The 27,432-nt window shown below is 43.1% G+C and overlaps 1 protein-coding gene across 1 annotated transcript in view; it reads right to left on the minus strand.

Annotated features, from left to right (window-relative positions):
* The window catches only part of LOC145410235 (uncharacterized), a 91,408-nt gene that overhangs the window by 6,722 nt on the left and 57,254 nt on the right, over window positions 1-27,432 (minus strand). Inside the window, exons 4-5 of the mRNA XM_080280456.1 lie at window positions 16,328-16,373; window positions 10,324-10,380 (exon numbers count right to left, since the gene is read on the minus strand). Of these exons, the coding sequence (XP_080136582.1) occupies window positions 10,324-10,380; window positions 16,328-16,373 (103 nt within the window). The remainder of the gene's footprint in view (window positions 1-10,323; window positions 10,381-16,327; window positions 16,374-27,432) is intronic.

Genomic DNA, 27,432 nt, shown 5'->3' on the forward strand with positions numbered 1-27,432 from the left:
CCAACATTTGTTTTTGGCTGTGTCTGTGTTTTGGTGTTTGTGTTATTATTTTTTTTATCAATTTAGTTTTTGCTGGGGTTGATCTGCATGTTTTCGTCATCTGGTTGAGTTCCATTTTCATATCATACTTCATTAGGTCCACATATTGTTTATCCAGCCAGCCCTACTGGTGGAATATTTTGCTTTGGTGTGTCTCTTTCGGTGTATTTATGTAGATAGTTTAAGACGTGGATTATTATTATATTATTGCATACCGTACTTCAAGGCTCTTAGTAATTGTTTATATAAAATCATACAAGTGGACTGTTTGTTTTTGCTGCCCTTTATTTTGTTTTATTTTATTTTTGTTGGAGATATTTCGTTAGTTCGAGTGTCTGGTTGATCTATAGAATTTCAAGCCTGTTACTGGTTTTATATGTGGCTGGGTCGTTTGTTTTTGCTTTTTATCTGTGTTTTTTTTAAATGGGTGTTTGTTTTCATTGATAGTTTGTTTGTCTATCCATCTATCTGTCTTTCTATTTGTGTTTATGCTTATTATTTTTTACATGTTTTACTCCAAAGTTTTTTTTTTTTTTTAAAGCTATGGCAAGTTTAGTCTAATTAGTTCCATGTCTGAGCAGTCGTACAGGGCCACCTTTTGCTTTAGCTGTTTGTAAGTGTTTTGGTGTGTGTGTGTGTGTGTGTGTGTTTTAGTGAGTTTGTTTGCATATTTGAGGTTTTGTTGATTCTTATTGCGGCTAGTTGAAGCGTGCTACTAATTTTTTTTTCTAAGAAGTCATTCAGGTGCAACATTTCTGTGTGTGTGTGTGTGTGTGTGTGTGTGTGTGTGTGTGTGTGTGTGTATTTTTGTTTTTAGGCTATTTAATGCCCGATATAATTTGTTCTTGCTTTTAGTTAATGAATACAGTATATGTAAGTAATCCTATAGTCTGACCTGTTCTGTTTGTTTTGGTGTGTTTATCAATGGTTTACCTTGTTTGGGGATTTTTATTGTCTCAGTGTTTTTTTTTTAATGTATATAGTTTTGTTTCTTGAGGCCCTGCTTGATTTGCACCTCTGTCATGCCTCTAATATGCTACATATTAGAGATACAAGTGGTTATGTACTGACAGGAAGGTACTTTATATACACAGGTTAATTGGCAGCAGGTGTGTACGGTTCAGTCATAAAACTTAAATATAATTGCAGTCGTGTCACTACATTCTCTCTCTCTCTCTCTCTCTCTCTCTCTCTCTCTCTCTCTCTCTCTCTCTCTCTCTCTCTCTCTCTCTCAAACCAGCTCAGCATAAACACTCAGCTAGGTAGACGGTGATGATGATGATGATGCTAGGCGTGGCTGGCAGTGAGTTGCTGGGTGTGGGCAAGGAAGGCTCCCTCGGGTGCTGTGCTGAGGAACAACAGTGACATGCAGTGCTGAGAGAGCCACAACCAACCCGCACCCACTCCTCGACATTCCCCCCATCCCCCCCTCACTAACCCCCACCCTCATCCCCCACCCCTTCCTCAGGCACTGTGATGAAATGGCTGGGATAAGAACAGGACTAGATTAATTTTCTTTTTCTTTGTTTCTTTTTCACTGACTTGGATACATCTAATGCTATGTGTCCGGTCGTGTACGTCGGAGTAAAAGTCGAAAGAACACCCCGCATCTTGTCTTTACGTCACGTGTCATTCCACTTCTCACGGTCACCTGGATCGTGGCTGACAGTGAGGTGGAATACACAGAACATGACTTGATGAAACGGGTGTCCCTCAGCTCTTTCCCCGACCTACACGGCTGGACTGAATTCGTCAGAGTTTCTTCGATTTTGACCTGTGTGAGACGAGGCCTATAGTTACCTGTTCTGACATGATCGTTACATCGTCTGACTGCTCATTAATACACTCATAGTCGAGACAAGTATTGTATGGCAGTTAACGCCAGACGGTTGAATTTAGGTGGGGCTGAGTCACGGGAACTTCGTAGTGTTAATACTGTAATAGCCTACCTTCTCATGATAAGGACAAGTTTAGGCTAGTTTTTACAGTCAGTTGACGCCCATGGTAGGCATAGCTGTAATATTCTATTCCAGTTGACGCCAGACAGTTTTTCTTAGCTGAGTCTGAGAGTTAACGTTAATTGGTAACCATATCTCATTAACCTCGACCTTGTCATTGTCTTCCTTATTCATTAGTCCTCATTACTAAATTTATATACTAACTCTGAAGATAATGTGACTCACTCAACATAAACTCGTCAAGGGACAGGTGGTTTTGATAATAGGGATGATCTGACCATGAGAGGGTTGATAATACCGATGTTAACACTCGAGTTCCTTTGACTTAGTCTCAGCTGAATAAAATCATCTGACATTAACTGGAATAAAGTGAGTTGTCCCGATCACGAGAGGGTTATTATTACTATAAAATGAATTAGAGTTAGATTTCATGGTGAGGTGATATTAATGAACCTTTGAGAGATTAATTGGACGTGACCTCTATCTGAATAAGTTTTTCAAAAGATTAGCTAAATCGTATATATATATATATATATATATATATATATATATATAGTTTTTCGTGCTATCTCCAGGCGATTTTATACGGGAGGTTAGATAATCCTTCATTTGTCACTTCAGTAAATGGTCTTTCGTAATTAATACAATTGTCTAGTAGTACTCTGAGTAAAATGAAAAATGCATAATAGTAGTGGTTTGTAATAGTTTCAGTAGTTACTTCCTTTTATATTTATTATTATATTTTTATTTATTTTTTGCTGCGTAACAGACTATTTTAAATCAGCCCTGATATCAGCAGTTACTCAAGAGTTTATCTAACCCTTCTGAGTCGAAAAGGCTTTCATAAAGCTGACTAAAATCGTCTGGTCATAAGTAAAAAGGACGTCATGGGAGCGAAAGGATGGCGTTTGAGTAATATGAAAAGACGCCATTGTAGTGAAGTGAAGTGTGTAGCCCTCTCATGGCCGGGATAAGTCTAGCATTATATCCCAGCTAAAGCCAGACGATTTTATGCAGCTGAGAGTGAGTCAGAGAATCCGAAGAATGTTAACTAAAAATCAGTCAGTGCAATCTAGTCCTGCGCTTTCCACTGCCATTTTCTGTTTTTCTTATTCTTTTTTTTTTTCCTACGTCTCCTCCCCCCTCCCCTCCCCTCCCACCATCCCCACATTTTTTTTTTTTTCCTTCCATCGCCACACACAGAAGTTGCAAGAGAAATTAACCCTTTCAGCCCAAGTGCCTCAGTTTCATTTTAGTCATCCTGGCACCAGACGATTTTATTCAGTGTAAGGGGAGATAGCGTAGAAGGCTGGATCTTACCCCCTCCGGTAGAATAAAATGTGAATAAAATCGTTTTAAATACGTTCAGGTGAAGTAAATCGTCTGAAAAAATATATCGAGGTGAATAAAATCGTCTGGAGGTAGCAAGAATAAAAATGCCAGTGAGGTGGTCCGGCTGAACGGGTTAAGGGTATAAATATATATATATAAAAAATGCGACATCATTACTATCATGCCTGGCACTGAGGGGGAGGCCGGAAAGGAAGTGGGTCTTTATGCAACACCGCCATGCACACCTCAACGCGTGTGTGTTGCATAGGAGGGCACAGGAGGCAAGTTGAGTTGGTAGAATGGGGTGTGTAGGGTGTGGTGGGGGTGGCGAGATGGATGGGGAAAGTTGGCAGAAGTTGGTTGTAAATTGATGGCTGGGTTGATACAAGAGCACAAGAGGCAAGTTGAGAATGGCTGGCGTTGGTAGAATGGGGTGTTGGGTGTGGTGGTGGTGGGGGAGAGATGGAAAGGGAAAGTTGGTAGAAGTTGATTGCTGAGTTGTAAATTGATGGCTGGGCTGATACAAGGGCAGAGGAGACAGTTTGAGAGCGGCTGTAGTTGGTAGAATGGGATGTTTGTGGTGCAGGGAGAGGTGTGGGTGGGGTTAGTTGGTAGAAGTTGATTGCTGAGTTGTTAGTGGTTGATGACTAGTTGATGGCAGTTCAGGTGTGCAGTTAACAACAAATAATGACTAACTTGATCGTAATAGAATGGGGCAGTTGAGGGGAGTTGAGAAGTAAAGTTATAGGGTAGTAGGAGAGAGGACTGATGAGTTGATTGGGGATGTTGATGCATACTGGTGGGTGAGGTGATAATGGGAGTTTGGGATGGTAGTTGATGTGTACTGATAAGATTGGGATGTAGGTTGAAGAGGAGCTAGTGTAGGAAGTTGATGGATACTTGTGGCTGGGTTCGTGTTAGAGCGTTAGAATTTAATAGGCGTGTTGGGTTGTGATAAGGTAGTAAATGGCGAAAGAGAGCAGTTGAGAGGGAAGTTGATCAGGAATTGATAGGATGCGATAAGGAGTTGACCAAGAAGGGCAAAAGGTGGTGAGTGATGGGGATGTGTTGAGAAAGTCGTAGCCACTTAAAGCGTGTATAAATGAAGGAGTCTATCCAAGAAGTATTTGTTTGAATGCGAGTCTAACTTTGGACAATCGAATTATGACTGGACTGACTGACTTCTGTACTGACTCACTGAAGGTTTAATTATCCCCTAACCTGTTATCAATTGGGAAGGGATACACAGAGGGTGGGTAGGTTAGTAGGGAGAATAAAGAGCAGGGAGTAAGTGTGGGTGGGAGAGAGTGGATCTGACTTGTAATGGGATTTATGTGAGGTGGTTTTCGTGTTGTGGTGGAAGAAGAGTGAACGAGAGGCATTCTTTTGAACGGAACTATAGGAACGGCAGTCGCGGCATGCAAGATAATGCAGAAGAGGCGGAGTATTGTGAAAGTGACCGGAACAATGAGGAAAAACGTTCTAGAATTCCACTTGTATATATATTCGTCTTACTGTAATTTGTGTCACTTTCACAAACTCATTAAATATGATACTCAAAATGGAACAATACACAAGACAAGAATAAAAAAAGATAAGAAAATCAATTATGGAAATAGAACGATAAACATGATAATAATATGTACAACATTTTCCAGTCTTTGCATCAAAAACGAGCTGTTGGTCACTGATCATAAAAGCAATAATATGTAGTACAAAAAATGGAGTCCTGAGAGTGGAAAAAGTATCACCATCTATGATAATAATAAATAATGATAATAATAAATAGTAAACCATCATGCATTACAGAGTTTATGCAAGGCTTACCTCGACATTTTCTCTCCTTTTTCTCTTCCAACTTTTAAATTTCTTCTATAGAATAAAGAAAGAAAATGCAATGAGGAAAAAGTACAAAGGACAAGCTGTATAATTTGGCTGATGTTGCTTTATCTTGTCGTTCGCACATTACAAAATACTTTTCCGTATTATTAATGGTTACAGTGTATTCCTTCAGCTTGTTTTCGTCATCATCAGTTTTCCTTTTCATTGTATTCTTATCTTTTTCAGAGTTACGTTACAGTACAGTGCACATCTTTAGCCTGTTTTCGTTTCTTGTTATTTTTCATTCAGTGTTACGTTACTGTGAAATCACGAGCAAATGTAGGAATGAAACATGTGCACCTTGCTGTCTCGAAACTTAGGCTCGAGCGTTTCATAGCCGGGAATGACGATTGGAAAACATTGGGTAGCTTCTAGTGCCGCGCTGAATCGTAAACAGTTTCACAATAATTTACAATAAATGTGTCTTTTGATGAATGAGACAAGTTAATCTGGCGAAATGTGCTTCTGTGTACGATATGTATTGGGTTATTCGACCCCGTGAATCATTTTGTTTATTGGAATATTCGACTATCCTTTATTTTTTTTTTTATTTTTTTTTTTTTAAGACTGGGAATGGACTGGTGTGTATTTAGGTGATATTTACAACGTGATGTATACGTGTGTGTTTGAATAATGGAGCTTGAACTTTGGCAAATACACCATAGTTGCCAGACACCAAAACAAACAAGCCGTCCCTGGGGTGCAGCGAACCGAACGACCTTCACCCTTATAGCCCAAAGTAGGAAGGTTGATTTTGCCACTACCACCACCAGTATACCCAAGCAGCTTCATACCCGTACCTCTTTTGCCGTTAGTATTATTCCCATTGGGGGTGGAAGAGTACGTGCGTGTGTGTGTTTGCTGTCGTCTCTCGCTTCTCTCTCATACTCTCGTTTTTTCCGACTTCAGGTTTGCTTGTTTGTACGATATCTCTTTAGCATTGACCATTTAAAAGTTTTGAGGAACCAGAGATAGGGTTAGTCACGTTCAATTAGCATCTCATGATAAGGACAATTCTAGTATCATAATCCAGCCAAAGCCTCTGTCATAGGAGTTTGAAGTGTTAGTATTTAATAATTATTTTCTCCATTGAAATTGCCATCTCTAATTAATAGAATTTTATCCTTTTTTCTATAACCTTCATTTTTTCCTCTATTTATGTGTATAGAATAAAAAGACACTATTTTTTTTTTTTTTTTTTTTAACATTGCATGAGGAACGTCGCACAGACCAAACACACACGCACCGTACAAACACAAGCTTCTTAACCTCTTCGTTACGGTGACGCCCTTGTCTTTTTTTTCTTCTTCTTGCTACCTCCAGACGATTTTTTTTAACTTAAAGAAAGACCCGTAGCAGTGAAAGGTCAGTGTAGGCCTCTCCTAAGCCAGAAAAAAGCCGTCTGGAGTTTGCAAGAATATACAAGACGACATCACGGCATCGATGGGGTTAAATCGGGAGAGAGAGAGAGAGAGAGAGAGAGAGAGAGAGAAATTGGAAAGCAGGACCTAGGTGGGTGACATGTGAAGGCATGTGGCACGGAAGACTACTTGGTCTTAGGGAACGGGCTGTCAAGTCTATGCCCAGAGTCAGACAACAAAAATGGAAGGCGTGTTGATTAAATGTTGCACAGGTATATTGATTAGTTGATTAGGTGTATTGCACAGGTGTATTGATTGATTACTAGACAGGTATGTTGATTGGTGAATTGCTTATTAATACTGACTAGGTGTATTGATTGGGTATACTGATTATTAATGGTGATTAGTGATTATTAATGATGTTTCGGTGTGTTAATTAGATGTATTGATTAGGCTTATTGATTTCATGTGTTGATTGGGTGTATTGATTAGGTGTGTCGATTAAGGATGTGTGCACTGTTCCACTGTAGGCATGTGTGTTAGGCAGATGTATAGGGCAGATACGTGTTGTGCTAGGTAGGTGTGTAGGGCAGGTGAAGCGGTCAGATGTATGTTGTGTTAAGGTGGTGTATCTAGCAGGTGCATTAGACGTTGTGTTGTGCTAGGAATGTGTATAGAGCAGGTGTATTGAACCTTGTGTTGTGCTAGGTATGTGTATAGAGCAGGTGTATTGAACCTTGTGTTGTGCTAGGTATGTGTATAGAGCAGGTGTATTGAACCTTGTGTTGTGCTAGGTATGTGTATAGAGCAGGTGTATTGAACCTTGTGTTGTGCTAGGTATGTGTATAGAGCAGGTGTATTGAACCTTGTGTTCAGCTAGGTATGTGTATATGGCACGTGTATTGGGCAGGAATGTTGTGCTAGGCATGTGTATACGGCAGGTGTACTGGATAGGTGTGTTGTGCTAGGCATGTGTATAAGACAGGTGTTTTGGACAGGTGTGTGTTGTGCTAGGCAAGTGTATTGGACAAGTGAGTGTTGTGCAAGACGTGTATACTGCACGTTTAATTAACAGGTTTATGGTGCCGGTGTATTGGACAGGTGTGTGGCTAAGTTTCTGGCTTGATCTCATCATAAAAATTTATGCAATAAATCCTTGTTTTCCGCTATCTGATGTGCTTAATTATTTCCTCGACGGAAAACAGTAAAGAAATATTGCCTGTCAGAGTTTTGTTGTTTCTAAGTTGATTTGTAAGGAAGATTTTGAGATGTCTTGGGACACATCACGGGCGTATAATGAAGACTGACTAACTTTTATATTTTTTGTAACTTTTTTTCATCTGTTATACAAAAAATACAGACAAGAACTTCATGGACTTCATCTTGTCAGTTTTGTGTTTAATTAATCTTTCTACCGTATTGCCTAAATTAACTTACATGAAGGGTGTATGAATATTGGTTAGCCGTAATCTGACAGTACACAAAATCCACTTCCTTATTAAATGATAAAAAATTACCAGTATTGCATCTGCTGCGTATGATTTACATTGTAGGTAATTGAGCAGAATTAGAAGCAAGGGTCTTTTTCTTTTTTCCGTTTTGTGTCCCAAGTTTGGAAAGCTGAGTAAATACTTTCGCGCGCTGTGTGTGTGTGTGTGTGTGTGTGTGTGTGTGTGTGTGTGTGTGTGTGTGGTGTGGTGTGGTGTGGTGTTGCAGTAGACACACAAATCCTACACCACACAAGATCTGCACCACAGACAGACACACTCCACCGCTTGGGAAGAAGGAAATGAACCTCAAGGGGATGAACACTGAGTGCACCGATGTTCAAGTTCTTGTCGCTGGTATTATCACTACTCCCCCTTGTGTGTGTGTGTATAATTCAGGGGTACCAGTCTCACCGCGATTATAGCTTGTGCAGGGAATTATATACGTGGAGGTGGATAATTTGACGCCTTGATCCAGTGACGTATTTTGGTGTGGTTTATTCTTCCTACCTCCAGACGATTTTATCCATCTTAAGGGGAGAGGTTTTGTAATGAAGGGGTTATTGAAGGGTGTGTCTAAACCCCCCCTAGTTCGCCAAGGCTCCCCTAAGCTGAATAAAACCGTCTGGAGATAGCAGGGATGATAAAGAATACGTCATTGGATTAAAGAGATTAAAGATAGAGATAACCCATACCCAAGCGATTAGAAAAAAAAAAAAAAGATACCCATAGAAAGAGATTAGTCTTGTATAGTCAGATTATTTTTTAAAAGATATATATACAGTACATAGGGAAGATAGTTTTAATATATGGAAATCCACATGTTAGGCAGTTTGGATTAGGCTATGGGAGAAAACCTAAAGAAATCTGTAGTAAAGCTTCACAAAACATATTGGTAGTAAGGATGATCTTTATTACAATATAGGTGTGAGTTTTATTAAGTTGAACAATGCCCTCTTAATGTTATATATTTTCACCTTTTTATTTTATGCTACAGCTTTTGCCCACTTAGTTTAACTTTATTTTCCATACAGTGTTACCCACAGTCTAAGGTAATTTGGTTTTCCCTAAAGTTGGCCTTACTTTTTCCCCTAATATTTTTTTCCCCAATGATGGAAGTTTTACCCTGACTTAAAGCTTTATGTTTGTGAAAGTCCCCCCCTTTTTTTTCCCCAAGAGTTCCCATCATCCAGATCATCCCTAAGTCCTATCCTTTCCCCCTCCTACCCTCTCTTTCCTTTCCTTGTCCCTCCTGACCCACTCCCTCTCCCCCTTTTCCTCTATCCTTCTCTCCTTCCCTTAGCCCTCTTGCCCCTATCTCTCCTCCCCTGTCTCTGCTACTTCTGTCTGTCTGCTTCCCGTCTACCTAAAGCTATTCCCCTTATAGTGTTGCTTTTTCTGTGGCTTTCTTTGTCCTTATTCTTCTATTATTCCCCTTAATCCCCTGCTTCCCAACTAAATTCTAAACAGTCTTTGAAGCTAATCTCACTTGACCCCCTCCCATAACCCCTTCCAACTACTTTCTTAACACTACACCCTCCAAGCTTGTTTTGTTTATTGACCCTCGTCTCTTTCTTCCACCCTCATTTACCCTTTCTATTCCGCTTCGTCTCTCCCTCCGTCTACATCTCTCCTCCCTTCTATCTTCCCCTGTGTCTTTCCCTCATCCGTTCTCTTCCCGCCCCTCTCTGCCCCCTCACTCACCCTTATCTCGTCCTCTAACTTCAGGCTCATCCCCCTCCTTCTGTTGATGCCCACCTGATCACCCTCGAATCACCGATCTGTTTATTTCTTCCTCGGTTTTCTCTCTGTTTACCTCTAAGACATCTATCTTTCCTTCAGCCGCCTATCTCCCCCTCACTCAGCTGTCTCCTGTCTCTCCCTGCCCCTCTGTACCCCTCTCTCATCCCGATGATCTCCCCTTCCTGTCTGAAATCTGTACCCCAGTGGGACTTAAGCCCTCCACCTGGTTCACTCTTTCCCTTACCCTCCTCCCATCCTCCCCCTTGCTCTCCCCCTTTCCTCCCTCTACTCTCCCTTTCCTCCCCACCTCTCCCCTTTTCCTCTCCCTACCCTTAACCCCCACACCTCATATAGCTTCCCCTTCCTTCCCTTCACCCGTTAAATCTATATTGCTATTATACTCCTAACATCTACCTAATTTCCCTCCCCTCTCGTTCTCTCCCTTACTCTTGGCTCCCTCCCCCCGTTAATCCTCCCTCTCCCTTTCTCCCCCTCCCCCCTTCGGTGCTCGTGCTCACTCACCTGATCCTGGGGACTCCCTCGTGTTCTCTTGGTCGTCTTGGGGTAACCTCGTCACCTCTGCAACAAAAGAGATGGTACGGTTACGTTGAGTTAGGTTGGGATGGGTTGGACAGGCTTAGATTAGGGTAGATTTAAGATGGGTTAGTTTAAAATAGGTTAGGTTAGGTTAAAGTTTGGTATGTTTATTGGGTTAGGTGTGATTAAGTTGAATTCGGTGCAGTTAGATTACGTTTAGGTTAGGATAAGTTAGAAGGATCATATCGGGTGGGTTGGGTTGTTCTATGTTTGGTTAGACTGGCAGCAAGGGAATGACGAGTATGTTGTTCGGACGGAATTATAGTCGATCTAATACTTGATCCACATAAAAGTATTCTGGTTGTATTAAGTTAACCAATTTGCAAAAATGAAAGCAACTCCAAATCTCCTTTACATTGAGCTGTTGAACTTGTTACTAACCTCCACGTTAAGCTGACTAAAATCACCTCTTAATCTGCTTTTCATTAACCCTGCTGAACAGTACTCAAATCTTTTCATATCGTAAACTGATTTTTTTTTTTTTTTTTTCACGGCGAACTTGTTTTCGGAAATCTAACGTAGCCATCTCGTTAATATTACTACCTTTTTATTTTTCGCGAGGGAGCGTTTAGTCCATGGATTTGAACGAAAAGTTAACCTGAAGAGCTTTGTTGTATTTTGTTTTTCTGTGCTAAATATTAAGAAGCTAACCAAAGACTGTAGAATACCTTAAATGCACACCCTCTTACCTGACCACTTGAGGTAAGCAGAATTAAGGTTAGCTAGGACCCAGCATCTATGGAGTTAAGCGGGAGTGTGCCTGTGCTACATAAAACCGTCTGTCTCAGCTAAATAAAATCGTCTGTCTGTAGCCTGAGTGAAAGAGTAGCCAGACCCCTGCTTTCTTTTTTTACAGGTAGTTATGCTGATATTCTCTTTGGAAATTACTGTACTGGACTTAAGATGAGGATGTTTCTTTGAGTTATTAACGGTACCAAATGGAAAGGTTGATTACGGATGCTGAATGGAAAAGTTAATTCTACATCCCTTACCCCTATCAAACCCCTTTTCATACTAACCTGAGAGAGAGAGAGAGAGAGAGAGAGAGAGAGAGAGAGAGAGAGAGAGAGAGAGAGAGAGAGAGAGGCCTAATTGTGCGCCCCTTGTCCCCATGTAACCTCACTTCACACTAACCCCCCCCCTCCAAAAAAAAATAAAAAGATAAAGCCGCTGGAAAGAATTACCGGTAGTATTTGTAGAGAAAAATAATAAGCATTGAAATTGCCACCAGTAAGTGAATTGGGCAAGTAGCAGTAATAATAATAATAATAATAATAATAATTATAGTACTGTAATAATGCTGTTAATAACGGAGAAATAATTAATAAACCCATCAGCAGGATACAGGTTCAAATCCCTTTTTCCCCTGTTCCATGTTTCTTGTTCCCTTGTTTCTTGTTCACTATTCCTTTGTTCCTTGCTCACTGTTCCCTTCTTGTTCACTGTTCCCTTGTTCCGTGTTCACTGTTCCCTTGTTTTTTGTTCACTGTTCCATTGTTCCTTGTTCCTTTGTTCCTTTCTTCATTGTTCCTTTTTCCCTTGTTCCTTGTTGCCTGTTCACTTGTTCCTTGTTCATTGTTCCCTGTTTCCTTTTTCCCATATTCCTTGTTCACTGTTTCCTTGTTCCTTGTTTCCTGTTTCCTTGTTCCTAGTACACTGTTCCCTTGTTCCTTGTTCTTGTTCCATGTTCCTTGTTCCCTTGTTCCTTGTTTACTGTTCCCTTGTTCCTTGTTCCCTTGATCCCTGTTCCTTGTTCCTTTGTTCCTTGTTCCCTTGATCTCTGTTCCTTGTTCCCTTGATCCCTGTTCCTTTGTTCCTTTTTCCCTGTTCCCTTGTTCCTTGTTCTCCTGTTCCCTTGTTCCTTGTTCCCATGATCTCTGTTCCTTTGTTCCTTGTTCCCTTGATCCCTGTTCCTTTGTTCCTTGTTCCATGTTCCCTTTTTCCCAGTTCTCGAGTCAGTCTTTCCAGGTTCCTTGTTCCCTTGATCCCTGTTCCCTTGTTCCTTGTACCCTGTTCCCTTGTTTTTTGCTCACGGTTCCCTTGTTCCTTGTTCCCTTGTTCTCTTTCTTTGTTTCATGTTCCTTTGTTCCATGTTCTCTTGTTCCTTGTTCCTTTGCTCTATGTTCCCTGTTCCTCAGTTCCCTTGTCCCATGTTCTCTTTCTCTGCATTCCCTGTTCCGTTTCCTTGTTCCTTGTTCTCGTGTTCGTTGTTCCTAATTCCCTTGTTCCTTGTTCCCTTGTTCCTTGTTCCCTTGTTCCTTGTTCCCCTGTTCCTTGTTCCCTGTTCCCTTGTTCCTTGTTCGGCCGTGGCTTCTCTCCCCTTTCCTCATTTCCTTCTTCCTCTCTCGTTTCAATTATATTTCCCTTCATCCCTCCTTCCTCTCTCTCTTCTGTCCCTCTTCGCTTCCATTCTCTCCCGTTTTCCCTTCTTCCCGTTTTTACCTTCTCCCTGCCCTAATCAGAAGGGGAACGATATTGCCAATCACCTTCTCCCCTTTCTCTCTCGCCCCTTTCATCGTAGTCTTTCTTCTCTTCTCTCCTGTGCTTGTCCTTCTGTCAGTCTGTCTGTCTGTTGTGTGTGTGTGTGTGTGTGTATACACGAGTACGAGTACACACACACACACACACACACACACACACACACACACACACACACACACACACACACACACACACACACACACACACGAGAATAAAAAAAACACAAAGAGAACACACACACACACACACACACACACACACACACACACACACACACACACACACACACACACACACACACACACACACACACACACACACACACACACACACACACACACACACGAGTATTATAAACACACATAGTGATTCACTACTGTGAGATCTCAGACTAATATATCCGTTAGCAAAGAAACAGTTTAAATGAAACTCCATAATTACAGCTTTCAGGCTGTGTGAATCATATACTGTCGTAAGGAACTTCCCACCATTTGCACTGAGAGAGACATAAGCCGTTAATGAAATATATTATAGTGCTCTCTCGCCAGCACAGCATTGAGTGGGCATCAGTCAGCCAACCGCATTGATTCGGTGATCATGCCAAACTCGATACCTGATGGCGCCTTTTAATTTTCTTGATTTAACCCGTTAAATTTTTTCTTGATTTAACCCCTTTAATTTTCTTGATTGAACCCAAGACTTTTTCCTGGCTGCGGGGGAGATCTTAAAGCAAAAGGATCTAATCTTTCGTTAATACTCGCCTTGTATGACTCTCAGATGAATAAAGTCGTCTGTTTGTTGGAATTGATTATCATATTTACCCCGACCATGAGATAATCAAAACACCTATACAGTCTATATCTGCACCTGTATTTTACGTTTCTTTATTTCTCCTTCTTTTTCCTCTCCCCTGTATCAGTTTTCTGTTATTTCCTTCATCATTTCTCTTAACTTTTTTCTTACCGTATCACTTTCACCTCCCCTTAGCCTGTATTATTGTCCCCTAAATTTCTCTGTCTCTTTCATATATAAATCTCCCCTCGACTCTCGTTTCATCTCCCCCATCTTTCTTTTCCTTGACATCTCTTCCTTCATCCATCTCTGTTCCCTTTCATCTCCTTCATCACCCATTTAGGCTCCCTCTCCTTCTCATCCCAGCACCACCTCTCACCCTTTCTGTAGCTCTTTTCATTCTTACAATTTCATTCATACAATATTTGATTTTCAGTCACATTTCTCACCATCCTGACCTATTTTCCCATCTAAGGATGGGGTAAGCTAGAAAATCACGGTATATGATAATGATGATGATGTGAGGTTGAATATATAAATATGTATACCGGTATATATATATATCATCAGCCGTTGAGGTCCACTACAGGACCAGCCTATCCCTATCGAAGCAGGGACGGTACAGCCAATGTATCTCTACCCAGTGGCTGTATGTAGGGTGACAATTGCTTGTGTGATTGTAGTGGCTTTGGATGTGTGTATAGTCTGTGAACCAAGTGTAATCGGCCCTCCTTAAGTTGACTGGGTGCAAGCATACTAGTATGCGACACTGGTTCAACCACAGTGTCCCTTATGTCCGTCAAAGTAGTAAGTGGCTCGGTGAACGCTTCCCAAAGTTTTTACACCTCTGGTGGGGGACGAACCCGCGTCCACCTGCGTGCGAAACGCACACTCTACCACTGTACCACACACACACACACACACACACACACACACACACACACACACACACACACACACACACACACACACACACACACACACACACACACACACACACACACACACACAAAATGATCTCCTTAGTCTTTTTCTTACTTTATTTTTTCTTTCTGTTTTTCCCAGTATTCTTTTCCTTGCTCTAGATATAACTCGTATGACTCATAGGAACAAAATGTAAACTGTCACATAATGTAATAATTCTCTCTCTCTCTCTCTCTCTCTCTCTCTCTCTCTCTCTCTCTCTCTCTCTTTCTCTCTCTCTCTCTCTCGTCGCCGAGGGAGAGGTTCACCTTTGCCCTCTCGGTGTTCTAATCTCCCTACTCCCTTCCCTGCCTCGCTAGCTTTCATCTCTCTCTCTCTCTCTCTCTCTCTCTCTCTCTCTCTCCGTTTTTTTCCGTGACAAAAACAGGTTCACTTCCTCCTGAATTCTGCTTGTCGTCCCATCTTTCTCTTCCCCCCCCCTTTTCTCTTACTCTCTCTCATCCCTTGCTTTTTTTCCTCCCCTCCTTCCTCTCTTTCCCTCTTTCCTTCCTTCTTTCCTCCCTCCTTCATCCTTTCCCTCTTCTCCTACTCTTTTCCTCCCTCCTCCTCTCTTCTCTCGTTCTTTCCCTTCATTCCCCTTTTTCGTCTCTCTCTCTCTCTCTCTCTCTCTCTCTCTCTCTCTCTCTCTCTCTCTCTCTCTCTCTCCTCTTCTCTTCTCTTCTCTTCTCTTTTCTCTTCATCCCAACCCGCCACTGTAATATAAAGGTTTTTGACTCACCGTTTCCTTCCCTCTCTGTTGATCACCTTACCACACATTTTATTTTTTCATTTTCTCTTCTCCCCTAGCTCTCCTTTTCCCCTACTGGCCTCTCTGTTCCTCTCTTCCCCTCTGTTTTCTTTCCTTTTCCCCCCCTTCCCCCCACTTTCCCCAATTTTCCCCTCCGTTACCCCCCTTTTCTCCCATCAGCCTAACACCCCAAAATGAAGAACAGATACTTTTATTGAGTGTTTTCCATCCTTTCAAAGCCTTCTCTTCTCATTTCCCCATATCTGCCCACCTTTCCCCATTCCTCATTTCTGCCCACCTTTCCCCATTCCTCATTTCTGCCCACCTTTCCCCATTCCTCATTTCTGCCCACCTTTCCCCATTCCTCATTTCTGCCCACGTTTCCCCATTTCCTCATTTCTGCCCACCTTGCCCCATTTCCTCATTTCTGTCAATTTCCCCCATTTCCCCTTAGCCCCAGTACCCCGCAATGAAGCTGTAGAACTTACCTTTTCCCCAACTCTTGTTTTTCATATAGATTATTGTGTGTTCTTCCCACTTCTTTCTTCCCTTTGATTTTCCTCTACTCATTAACCCCTTTTTCATCTTCCTTTTTTCATTTTTCCCTCTTTTCATCATCATCATCTCATGTTCACCCTTTTTACTTTCCTCATTTTCCCTCTTATCATCTTCCTCCTCTGATTTTTCCCCTTTTCATCTTCCTCTTCTCATTTTCCTCCTTTTCATTTTCCTCTTTCCCTTTTTTAGACCCCAAAAAGCAGATATAGGACTCAACCTTTTTCCCTGTCTCTCTATTGAACTCTTTCATTTAATTTTTCTGGTATCTTTTCATTTTCTTTTCCTGTCCTATCCCTTTTCACTATATTTTCCTAATCCCCTTTTATTATTCCATTTCCCATTCCCTCTTTTCCCCAACAAACCCCAAAACGCAGCCGCAGGACTCACCTTTTCCCTGACTCTCTCCTGAAGGTCCCGGGTTCGATTCCCCACTCTGCAAAGGACAAAAAACCCTGATCAATACACGGCGGGCTCGACCTCTCAGGGACGCATCCTCCCTCCCCCACTTCTCTCTCTCTCTCTCTCTCTCTCTCTCTCTCTCTCTCTCTCTCTCTCTCTCTCTCTCTCTCTCTCTTCCTCCGACTCCCATGTCTCTCCCTCTCTCTAACTCTCTTTCCCCTCTCCCCCTCCTCCCACACCCCACGGGGAGGAGGGAGAGCGGAAGGGCTGGAGAGAGGGTGAATGGAAAAGTGGAGGAATGGAGAAGGGAGGGTGTTGTGGATTGGAGAAGGCTTGAAGGGAGCAGATATGGAAGGGTGGAAGGGAAATATATAGGGGGAGGGGAGAGTGATGGTGGTGGAAGAGGAAGAGGGGGAAGAGGAAGAGAAGGGTAGGAGAGCGGGACGAGGAGGAGAGATGGAGGAGAGAGTGAACAAAGGAGGGGGGAAGAGGAGTAAGAGTAGTGAATAGTGGAGAGAGGAGGAGTGAATGAAGAGGAGGAGGAGGAGGGAAGAAGAGAAAGAGGAGTGAGAAGGGGAGAGGAAAGCTGGGAAGAGACTAGTAGTGGTCGAGGTGAGGGATATTGTTATTGTAATAGTAGGAGGAATGGAAGTGGTTGAGGAGTGGAGTGGTGGAGTTTGGTGGTGATAGGGAGGGTGAGGCAGTGTGGAGTAGAGGAGAGGTGGTGAGGGTGAGTTTATTAGTGGAGTAAAGAGGAGGTGGAGTGAGGGAGTGGAGTGGTGCTGGTTGATTTTGGTGGTGGAGTGAGCGAGGGATAGTAGATGTGGGGATGGGTATTGTAGCAGTGGTTGTGTGTGTGTGTGTGTGTGTGTGTGTGTGTGTGTGTGTGTGTGTGTGTGTGTGTGTGTGAGAGAGAGAGAGAGAGAGAGAGAGAGAAAGAGAGAGTGGATTAATATGTATGTAAACAACTTTCATACATTAAACCTCATCAGTTCTTATCGTCTTTGTCATGCTAGTCTTTCTAACCTCAGACGATTTAACTCAGCTTGGGAATGGCCTCTGTAAGAATGAAGGTATTAATGAAGGCTGTATCTAACCCCTCCAGTTCTAAAGCAACCTCCACAGCTGAACAAAATCGTCTGGAGAGCAAGAACAAGATGAAAAAGACAACCTTAGTAGATTAATAGCGAGAAAAACCAAATTTAATCTTAAAAAATTGATTCTGGTAACATTAAACCTACATCCATATTTATGAAAGACCTTAAGTAATTTGAACGAAAAATAAAAGTTATAGCAATAAATTATCACCAGAAATCATAGTAATTCGTTATGTTTATCCCTTTAGCTTTCGTTTTGTTTTTGATTGTGATAGGTATGTGAACTTAGATGAGAAGGCAACACTATGAAGAACCAATATTATAATCTATTTTGACTCTGGAAATTTTATGAATACGGCCCCTGAATTATAGGACACATTATAATTCACCTGTAATAAATGGATAATAATAATTGTAGTAATTTGTTTGTCTTTATAGTGGGTCAGGTATAATTAGTGTGGTTTTAACTTAATTGGGAAAGAACACTGAAGCGGTGCACACACACACACACACACACACACACACACACACACACACACAGTGCTCTAAAAACAATTTTGTTCTGTCTTTTACACACAAGAGCTCTCTCTCTCTCTCTCTCTCTCTCTCTCTCTCTCTCTCTCTCTCTCTCTCTCTCTCAGCGATGTCTGCGCAGTTGAGAGTGTAATAGGGGAAGTCACGAAATGAGAAATTTAACAGCTTTGGTGAGAGAGAGAGAGAGAGAGAGCAAAAAATGACGGTGTGTGTGTGTGTGTGTGTGTGTGTGTGTGTGTGTGTGTGTGTGTGTGTGTGTGTGTGTGTGTGTTTGTGCATGCGCTTGTGTAATATCATTTTTTTCATTTAGTGTGAAGTGTGTGGATGTGGGACTTTGGCGTGTGTAGCTTATGTAGGCTATGTGTATGTTTGCTTGTGTATGAGTTTTTGTGAATATAATTTATTAAATGAACGTAGGGTGTGTGTGTGTGTGTGTGTGTGTGTGTGTGTGTGTGTGTGTGTGTGTGTGTGTGTGTGTGTGTGTGTGTGTGTGTGTGCGCGCGCGTGTCCCTGTGTGTGTGGTGTGTGTGTGTGTGTGTGTGTGTGTGGTTGTGTACGTGTTTACGCTCTTGGGGATGTGGGCGTGTGAGCCAATCAAGAGGGGCTTAGACGGACCAACCCAGAATGACACACACACACACACACACACACACACACACACACACACACACACACACACACACACACACACACACACACACACACACACACACACACACACACACACCGTCCCCCATGTACACCCAGGGACGCACACAGACGCCCAGATGGTGAGCGCAAGTAGCTCCATGTAGCAGCACTATTGATCAGCCCTGCCCGCCCCTGCACCCTTATTGATCAGTCGCGTTGCCAGGGTGACCTTGCCCCTCCCTCACCCTCACCTTCGACCTTATCCTCACCCACCCTCATCCGTGCCCACCCTCATCCTCACCCACCCTCATCCTCACCCACCCTCATCCTAACCCAGCCTCATCCTTGCCCCATCCCTATCTTGTTATCATGTCTTAATTTTGGCCTAACAATATATCCTTTCATTTCCATTTCCGCTGTGTCCATTTCATTCTCACTCTCACCCTCATCCTCAAACTCATCCTTGCCTTAGACCTTATCCCCACCGACCCTTATCCTCACCGACCCTTATCCTAGCTCCACCCTTATATCGTCTTACTCTGATCTAATAATATAACATTACATTTCCTTCTCTTCCCCTTTACGTTTCACCTTTATCTTTGCTCATCCCCCAACCCTCTTCCTCACCGACCCTTATCCTTGATGCCCACCCTTATACTGCCTTATTTTGACCTGATATTATAACCTTACACATCTGTCTTTCGCTGCTTGGACTTTTACTTTCATCCTCACAGTCACCTGCCACCCCACCTCATCCATACCCATACCCCACCTCATCCTTTGCTTCCACCTTATCATGATCCACCCTCACCCTTGCCCAACCCTTACCTCTGCCCTTATACTGTCTAATATTATCCTCGTTATTAACCCAGTCCTTCCTTCCTGTACATTTACTTAACCACACACACACACACACACACACACACACACACACACACACACACACACACACACACACACACACACACACACACACACACACACACACACACACACACACACACACACACACACACACGATTGACCTATGCTGGCCCAGCCTCATCCTTGCTCCACCCTTATTCTTTGCCCCTTTGACCTAATTACTTGATGATGGCCTTCCTTCCTTCCTTATTTCCTTCCCTCTTTCCTTCCATCCTACCTCCGTCTCCCTCACTTCATTCACACCACCAACTTCGACCTTATCCAGACCCTTCCTCACCTTCATTTTACGTTTCACACACACACACACACACACACACACACACACACACACACACACACACACACACACACACACACCTAATCAAAATCACCCTCACTATCTCCCTCACCCACTCACTGACCTCCCTGACCCACAGTCGCATCCCTGACCCCACCATTGGGCTCCATCCTTTCCTTCCCCCCTGTTCTGTTCTCCTCCTTCTTGCTTTCACTACAATTACGATTTTCTTATTATCACTATCTCAGGACGATTTTATTCAGCGTAGGAGTGTCACGGAAGTATTGAAAGGGGTTTCGAATAGCATCTGAATGAAATCTTATTAATGTAGGTAAATAATAAAGATATTTGAATAAAGTGGCTGACTCCTTCATTACGGGGACGTCGTTGTTATTCTAGTCTTGCCACCTCCTGACGGTTTAATTAAGCTTAGGAAAATTACTTCATTAACCGCGTTCGCCAACCTTTCACAACAACAGGTCTCTCCTACGCTGGATACCCTTGCATAGTAGAAGCAAGAATATACTGAAGTCCTCGGGTTGAAAAGGTTAATCTAGACCTCACATTCTTATTAACTACCTTATCTTTTAACTCTACCTCCTGTCATGATCCTTAGTGACTGTTCTTTATCTTTTCCTTATCGTTATCTTTGTCGTGATATTCCTTGTCAGATTTGTTTAGTTTTTTTTTTTTATCAGTATGCCTCTGGTGGATTATTTGAGTTAGTTATTATAATTACCTCGTTATTGTGTTTATTCTTATCGTGTCCCTCCCGCACCTTTATCCTTCCCTGATCCTTGTCTCCCTTTCACCCTTACCTTTTCCCTCACCCTTATCCCTCCCTCACCCTGACCTACTCCCGCGCCCTTTTCTCTCTCTTTCCCTCCCTCACCCCCAACCTTCTCTCCGGCAGTCGTGGTCTCCCCAACCTCCATATCCTGTCCCTACCCGGATGTTCACCTCTGACCTTCCCCTCATCCCCACCCCCCCACCACGCCTCCCTACTCCTTTCCCCTCATCCCCTCTCCATCCGTCTCGCCTTCTCTCTTCTCCACGCTTTCCCCTCCTATGTTCCCCACCCTTGCCTCCTGTCTTCCCCACCCTTGCCTCCTGTCTTCCCCACCCTTGCCTCCTGTCTTCCCCACCCTTGCTTCCTCTCTTCCTCACCCTCTACCCTCTCTCCTCTTCCCCACCCTCTGCCCTCGTCTCTCCCCCACTCTCCATCCTCCTCTCTTCACCACCCTAGCATCTTCTCTTCCCCACCATCTCCTCTCTCCCCATCCTCTTTCCTCCTCCCATTCCCATCCTGTACCCTCTTCTCTTCCCCATCCTCTCCCCTCGTCTCATCCCCACTCTCTCCCCTCCTTTCTCCCCCGCCCTCCATCATCCTCTGTCCCATCCTATCCCCTCCTTTCTCCTATCCTATCCCCTCTTCTCTCCCATCCTATCCCCTCTTCTCTCCTATCCTATCCCCTCCTCTCTCCCATCCTATCCCCTCTTCTCTCCCGCACCCTCTCCCCTCCTCCGTACTCTTCATCAGTACAGTACCTGTACTCCCTTTCCCTTCATCATTAGGCTGCCCCTCGCCCCCACCTTCCTCCCATCTACCCCTTCCATCTTCCTCACTCATTTCCCGTCATCCTCCCCTCCTTTTATGCTTTTCCCAACCCATTTCCCCTCATCTCCTCCTCCCTTCCGTCATCTCCACCCCCTTCCCCACATCTCCACGTCCCTCCCTTCTTTCCCTTCACGTCGCTCAGGGTTTAACCTTTCCTTACCCTTCTCTTCTATCTTCTCTCTTTATATCTTCTGTTTTACTTCCTCGCTTTAATCATGTATTGTTTTTTACCCCCACGTTGTCAGAAATTCCCCCCCCCTTTACTTTATTACTTATCCCTTACTCCCTTCACTTTTATTGTTTATTCTTTACTCCCTCCCTCTTTATTGCCTCTATCCTCCAGTTTTGTTTTCCTCTTCCCTTTATTTCTGTTTCTCTTCTGTTTCCCTCTCCTATTCACTCCGTCTTCTTTATTGCCTTCTTTATTACGCCTCCTTTATTTCCTTCTTCATTCCCATTTCCCTCTACTTTCCTTTTTCCCTTCCCCCCCCTCCCCATTATCTCTTTCTCTTCCATTCCTCTTGTCTCACTTCGTCAGCTTTTCTCCCTCCTCATTTTATCGCCATTCCTCCCTTACCCCTTCACCATTAAAAGCCAGTATTTTATTATTATTATTATTATTATTATTATTATTATTGTTCTTTCAGTTTGTATACGATTTCTTTAGCTTGGAAATATCTTTTATTGTGAAAGGGTTACTGAAGGAGTACACATAGGAGGCGAAAATTATGTAGATTAATGGCAGGATAGATAATATAGATAGATAGCAAGAGAGAGAGAGAGAGAGAGAGAGAGAGAGAGAGAGAGAGAGAGAGAGATTGTTTACCTGTGAGTAAGTCAGTACTCGTAAGCGATTGAGAAAGTGTGAAAGTGATTGATGACGCGGGATAAAAGACTGCGAGGTGGGGAATCAAGTGTGTGTGTGTGTGTGTGTGTGTGTGTGTGTGTGTGTGTGTGTGTGTGTGTGAGAGAGAGAGAGAGAGAGAGAGAGAGAGAGAGAGTGATGAATGTAAGTGTGATTGAGAAGGTGAGAAATGGAGTGTGAATAAGTGATTTCGTGTGTGATGGATGGTTGAGAGAGAGAGAGAGAGAGAGAGAGAGAGAGAGAGAGAGAGAGAGAGAGAGAGAGAGAGAGAGATTGTTTACTTGTAAGCTAGCTTTCGTCAGCGATTGAGGAAGTGCGAAAGTGATTGATGAATCGAGGTAAGAGACTTTGAGGTGGGGAATCAAGTGTGTGTGTGTGTGTGTGTGTGTGTGTGTGTGTGTGTGTGTGTGTGAGTGTGTGTGTGTGTGTGAGAGAGAGAGAGAGAGAGAGAGAGAGAGAGAGAGAGAGAGAGAGAATGAATGTGTGATTGAGAAGGTGAGAAATGGAGTGAGCAAAAGTGACTTCGTGTGTGATGGATGGTTGAGAGAGAGAGAGAGAGAGAGAGAGAGAGAGAGAGAGAGAGAGAGAGACCCCCAAATAAGTGAGGGAGAAGTCCACAAAGCCACAACATTCTCTTCCCTTTTTCCCTTCCTTTCACTCCATCTTTTCCCCTTCCTTTCCCTGCCCCCTTTCCCCTTTCACTCGCACCTTTCCCGTTCCTTTCACTCCTTCTTTTCCCCTTCCTTTCCCTCTTTTCCCCTACCTTTCACTCCCACCTTTCCCCTTCCTTTCACTCCCCCTTCTCCCCTTCCATTCACACCCACTTTTCCCATTCCTTTCCCTCATCTTTTTCCCCTTCCTTTCACTCCCCCTTCTCCTCTTCCTTTCACATCCCCCTCCTTTCACTTCCCCTATTCCCTTCCTTTCACTTCCTCTTTCCCCCTTCCTTTCACTTCCTCTTTCCCCCTTCCTTTCACTCCTTTTCCCCCTTCCTTTCACTCCTTTTCCCCCTTCCTTTCACTCCTTTTCCCCCTTCCTTTCACTCCCCCACCACTCCGACCCGTACCCTAAGTCCTTTCTTAAGAACAAATTGAAATTCGTGTCGGCCCCCCACCTCTCCTTCTCTCCCCCCTCTCTCAAGTTTCCACACAAAACCTGAAGTTGTTATGGGCAGGTGGTGGTGGTGGGTGGGGGAGGGGAGGGATAGAGGGGGAGGAAGGGAGGAGGTGAGAGAGAGAGAGAGAGAGAGAGAGAGAGAGAGAGAGAGAGAGAGAGAGAGAGAGAGAGAAGGGGGGAGGGAGATCGCGAGGGAAAAAAAAGAGGGACAAGAATGAAGGTGAGAGAGAGAGAGAGAGAGAGAGAGAGAGAGAGAGAGAGAGCATTCAACCTTCACCTCTATTCACATGGGTCCATAAGGCTGATAATCAAACTCCCACACAGTCCCACAGCACCACAAGCCCAACACCTTTTTATTTAACGAAAGGAAAAAGAGGAAAGGTTAATTGATTAGGTGTTAGTGGGTGTCATAATGTGATTAGAAGTTGTTAGTGGTGTTATAGGGGTAATTAGACTCGTGATTAGTAGTTAAAGGGGTTGTTAATAATGACAGGGTTACTGAGAGAGAGAGAGAGAGAGAGAGAGAGAGAGAGATTGATGATTGTGATAATGATGAAGTTTATAAGACAGAGAAAAAAGTTGTATAGGAAGGTCGGTAGTGTAGATACTGTGGATTTATATGTAAGGTAGTTGTGTAAAGTATATGGGAAAAAGTAGAATGTATGCGAAGGGTTGTATGGGAGTGTGGGAAGGGGAGAGGTGCATGAAGAAGGCAAAAGTATTAAGCAGGGGAAGAAAGTATGTGTTTGGAGTATATATTGTATTTTATGGAGTATTGTATTTTTAAGTGTAATGAGGGTGTTTCTGTATGGATGGTGTTGAGGGCGTGTATGGGGTAAATCGGGAAGGAGTGTGTCTGTATGGGGGTGTCTGATGAGGGGGACTTTTCAAGAATGGGGAAGTAGTATACCTGGATGTAAAGGGGAGAGTTCCAAGGGTAGCGTGGGTATAAATATGGGTAAGAAGTATTAATGTATGGGGAGGACGTAAAACGGATGAGGAGGGTGATTTCTAGTATGGGGAAGATGTACATTTATGTATGGGTTTAGTGTATGAGTTATATGATGGGGGGTGTTCTTAAGTACAGGGACGAGGTACTTATTTATGGGGGTGCATCCGTGGTGAATGGGGATGTAAATGGAGGAGAAGTAAACCTATATTCGGATGCGTAGGGGATGTTTTTAAGCATGGGGTGGGTGTGTATATGTATGGGGAGAGGTGCATGGGGTGAATGTACCTGGAAGCCCCATAGGTAGTGTAGGGTTGCGAGGGGAGAGAGACTGAAGCTTAGAAGGGGCGATGAACTGTGCGGCATTAAGAGTAGGAAGTTGAGAGAGAGAGAGAGAGAGAGAGAGAGAGAGAGAGAGAGAGAGAGAGAGAGAGCAGGTAAAAGAAAGGCAGAGGAAAGGAAACGAGGGATAGGGGAGGGGGGGGGGGCAAATGGAGAGAAAGGTAAAGACAGTGGAAGAAGACGGGGGAGAATTTATATGTAAGGTGAATGACAAGTATAAAAACTTTAGAAAGAGAGAGAGAGAGAGAGAGAGAGAGAGAGAGAGAGAGAGGGGGGGGAGGGGACAAAAGAGTAAGGAAGAACAAATAAGTGGTGAGAGAGAGAAAAAAAAAAAGGAAAGAGGGGATAGAGGAGGGAGAAATGAGAGAAGAGAGACGAAAGAGAGGAGGGAATGGGGGAGAGGGGAGAGAAAAGGGGGAGAAGGGAGAAAAACGGAAGGAGGAAGTAGGGGAGAAGAACCCCAAATCCTCTCCCCTCTCATTTCTACACGTGACTCCTCCCCTTATCCTCCCATAGGCTCAGAAGCCCTTTAATCCCTGGCTCGCGGCAGGGAGAGGAAGAGAGAGGGAGAGAAAAAGGGGGAGGGAGAAAAAAGGGAGAGGGAGAGGAAAGGGAGAAGGACCGGAAAAAGGGAGAGGAGGATAAAAAGAAGTCGAGAGGGCGAGGAAAAAAAGAGAGAAGGAAATAGAATGAAATATAATGAGAGAGAGAGAGAGAATCTGAAAAAGAAAAATGAGAGGACGAATTTAAAGAAAAAAGTTAAAATGGAAGAAAATTAGAGAAGGTAAGAGAAAGAAAATAGCACACGAAGAAGTGAAAATTTAGTAGGTTTATTGGGGAGATTGGAAAGTGCAAAGTAATGAATATTATTGTGAAAGAATTAATATAGGAAAAACAGAAAAACAGAGAAGGGGAGAAAAGTGAAGGAGGAAGTAAAAAAAAAAATGGGGTAGCCAAAGAGAAGGAAAGAATGGGATTGTGAGAGGGAATAACAGTGTGAAAAGGCGAGTAAAGAAAAGAATGAGGCATAGAAAAAGAGTAAGCAGGAATTTCGTAAAGAGAAATTAAATGAGAGCAAAGAAAACAGTAGAAAACGGTAAGTCAGTATGCGTGATAGTTAAGGACCAACTCGCCTATTCATAAACCTCTCTCGGCCCCTCCCTGTCTCATTCCCACCCTTTTTATTATCTCGACAATTAGAAGGCTGTGTGTGTGTGTGTGTGTGTGTGTGTGTGTGTGTGTGTGTGTGTGTGTGTGTGTGTGTGTGTGTTATCAACCCTTCAGGAGCTCTGGTGTTTTACTGCTGTGCTGGAGGTGTAGTTACAGGTTTGTGTGTTTACCCACCTTGTAGTCGGGAAAACTCTAATTAGTAGAGTGTTCCAGCTAACACCAGACGATTTTATTCAGCTGAGAGTGACCCATAGCAACTTGAGTTTGTTAATACTAGCACCATATACTCTTCTGTTTTAGTTCCATACGAAATTATTCACTTACAGGTTCCCCGGAATGTCATGTGTGTGTTGAAACCTTCCTTGATAACACGTATCAGTGAATTGTATCGACTTTTTTCCCCCCACACTGTTATCAGCGTTTTGTGTGTTCTCGTATCTGGCGTTGTTATCATGAGCCGCTTTTTTGTTTTCCATTATCAGCTGTCTTGTGTTTACTGTGATCAGCTGATTTGTGTTTACTTTCATCAACTGTTTTGTCCATGTTGTCGTCAGCTGTTTTCTGTTTACATCAGCTGTTGTGTTTAGTAGTACCACCTGTTCTCTGTTTACCTCTAGTGCTGTTTTGTCTTCAGTAGTATCGATTGTTTTATTTTTACTACGAGTGCTCTTTGTGTTTAGTAGTATCCGCCGCTTTATGTGTATTGTGATCAACTGTTATGTGTTTACAGTATCACCTGCTTTGTGTTTACCGCTATCAGTTGCTTTGTTTACGTTGTTTAATATTTTAGAACCGGTATGTTTATTGCCTCCTTGTTTGTACACTGAAAGCTATTGTGTTGGCATGTCAGTTGTTCCTCTTTACACTGTCAACATTGGGATGACTACTGTATGTCATGTGTTTTCCCCGCTTCACAGAATGGGTAAGGCACTTTCTTTTTCAAGGCGGATGTCGATGATGATGATGATGATGATGATGGAGGCGGAGGAGAAGGTTCGAACGAAAAACGTTGCCTTGTAGTCGTTACAGAGAAGATTTTCGGGCCAACTATAGGATTGTCATAGAGATCTTTTGTGCTACAGTAACTTTGGTGCATATTATTTGCGTTTTGCCGTGAGCCTCTAGATTTCATAGTGTTTCCTCCTGTTGCGTGGAACTGTGCCACTTTGTTATGTTTGCTGCTTACTCGTCTGCTGTTGTGTTGATTTTATGGGTTGTTTTTGCCAATTCAGTCAGTTATTGTATTGATTTTGCGTTTTTCTTTTCCTGGCAGCTGTTGTCTCGAATTTTACCTCATTGTTTACTGTGTCAGCTGATGTCATGATTCATTTCAGCTCTTGTATTGGTTGCCTCCACCCTTATTCAATCTCTCTAAAGCCAGCCACTTTCTGGTCAGCGATCAAGGACGGAATCATATCAGGGACGGAATCAGGTCAAGAATACATGTAGATTCAGTTCAAGGACGGCTTCATTTCAAGGACGGAATCAGATGATCAGATCAGGTCAAGGACGGAATCAGCCATGTCAAGGACGAAATATGTCTGATTATGCTTTCCTTTTGATAGTGCCAC

Source organism: Coenobita brevimanus, chromosome 84 (genome assembly GCF_032717465.1).
Source record: "Coenobita brevimanus isolate Jiangsu-jjx chromosome 84, ASM3271746v2, whole genome shotgun sequence".
NCBI lineage: Eukaryota > Metazoa > Arthropoda > Malacostraca > Decapoda > Coenobitidae > Coenobita > Coenobita brevimanus.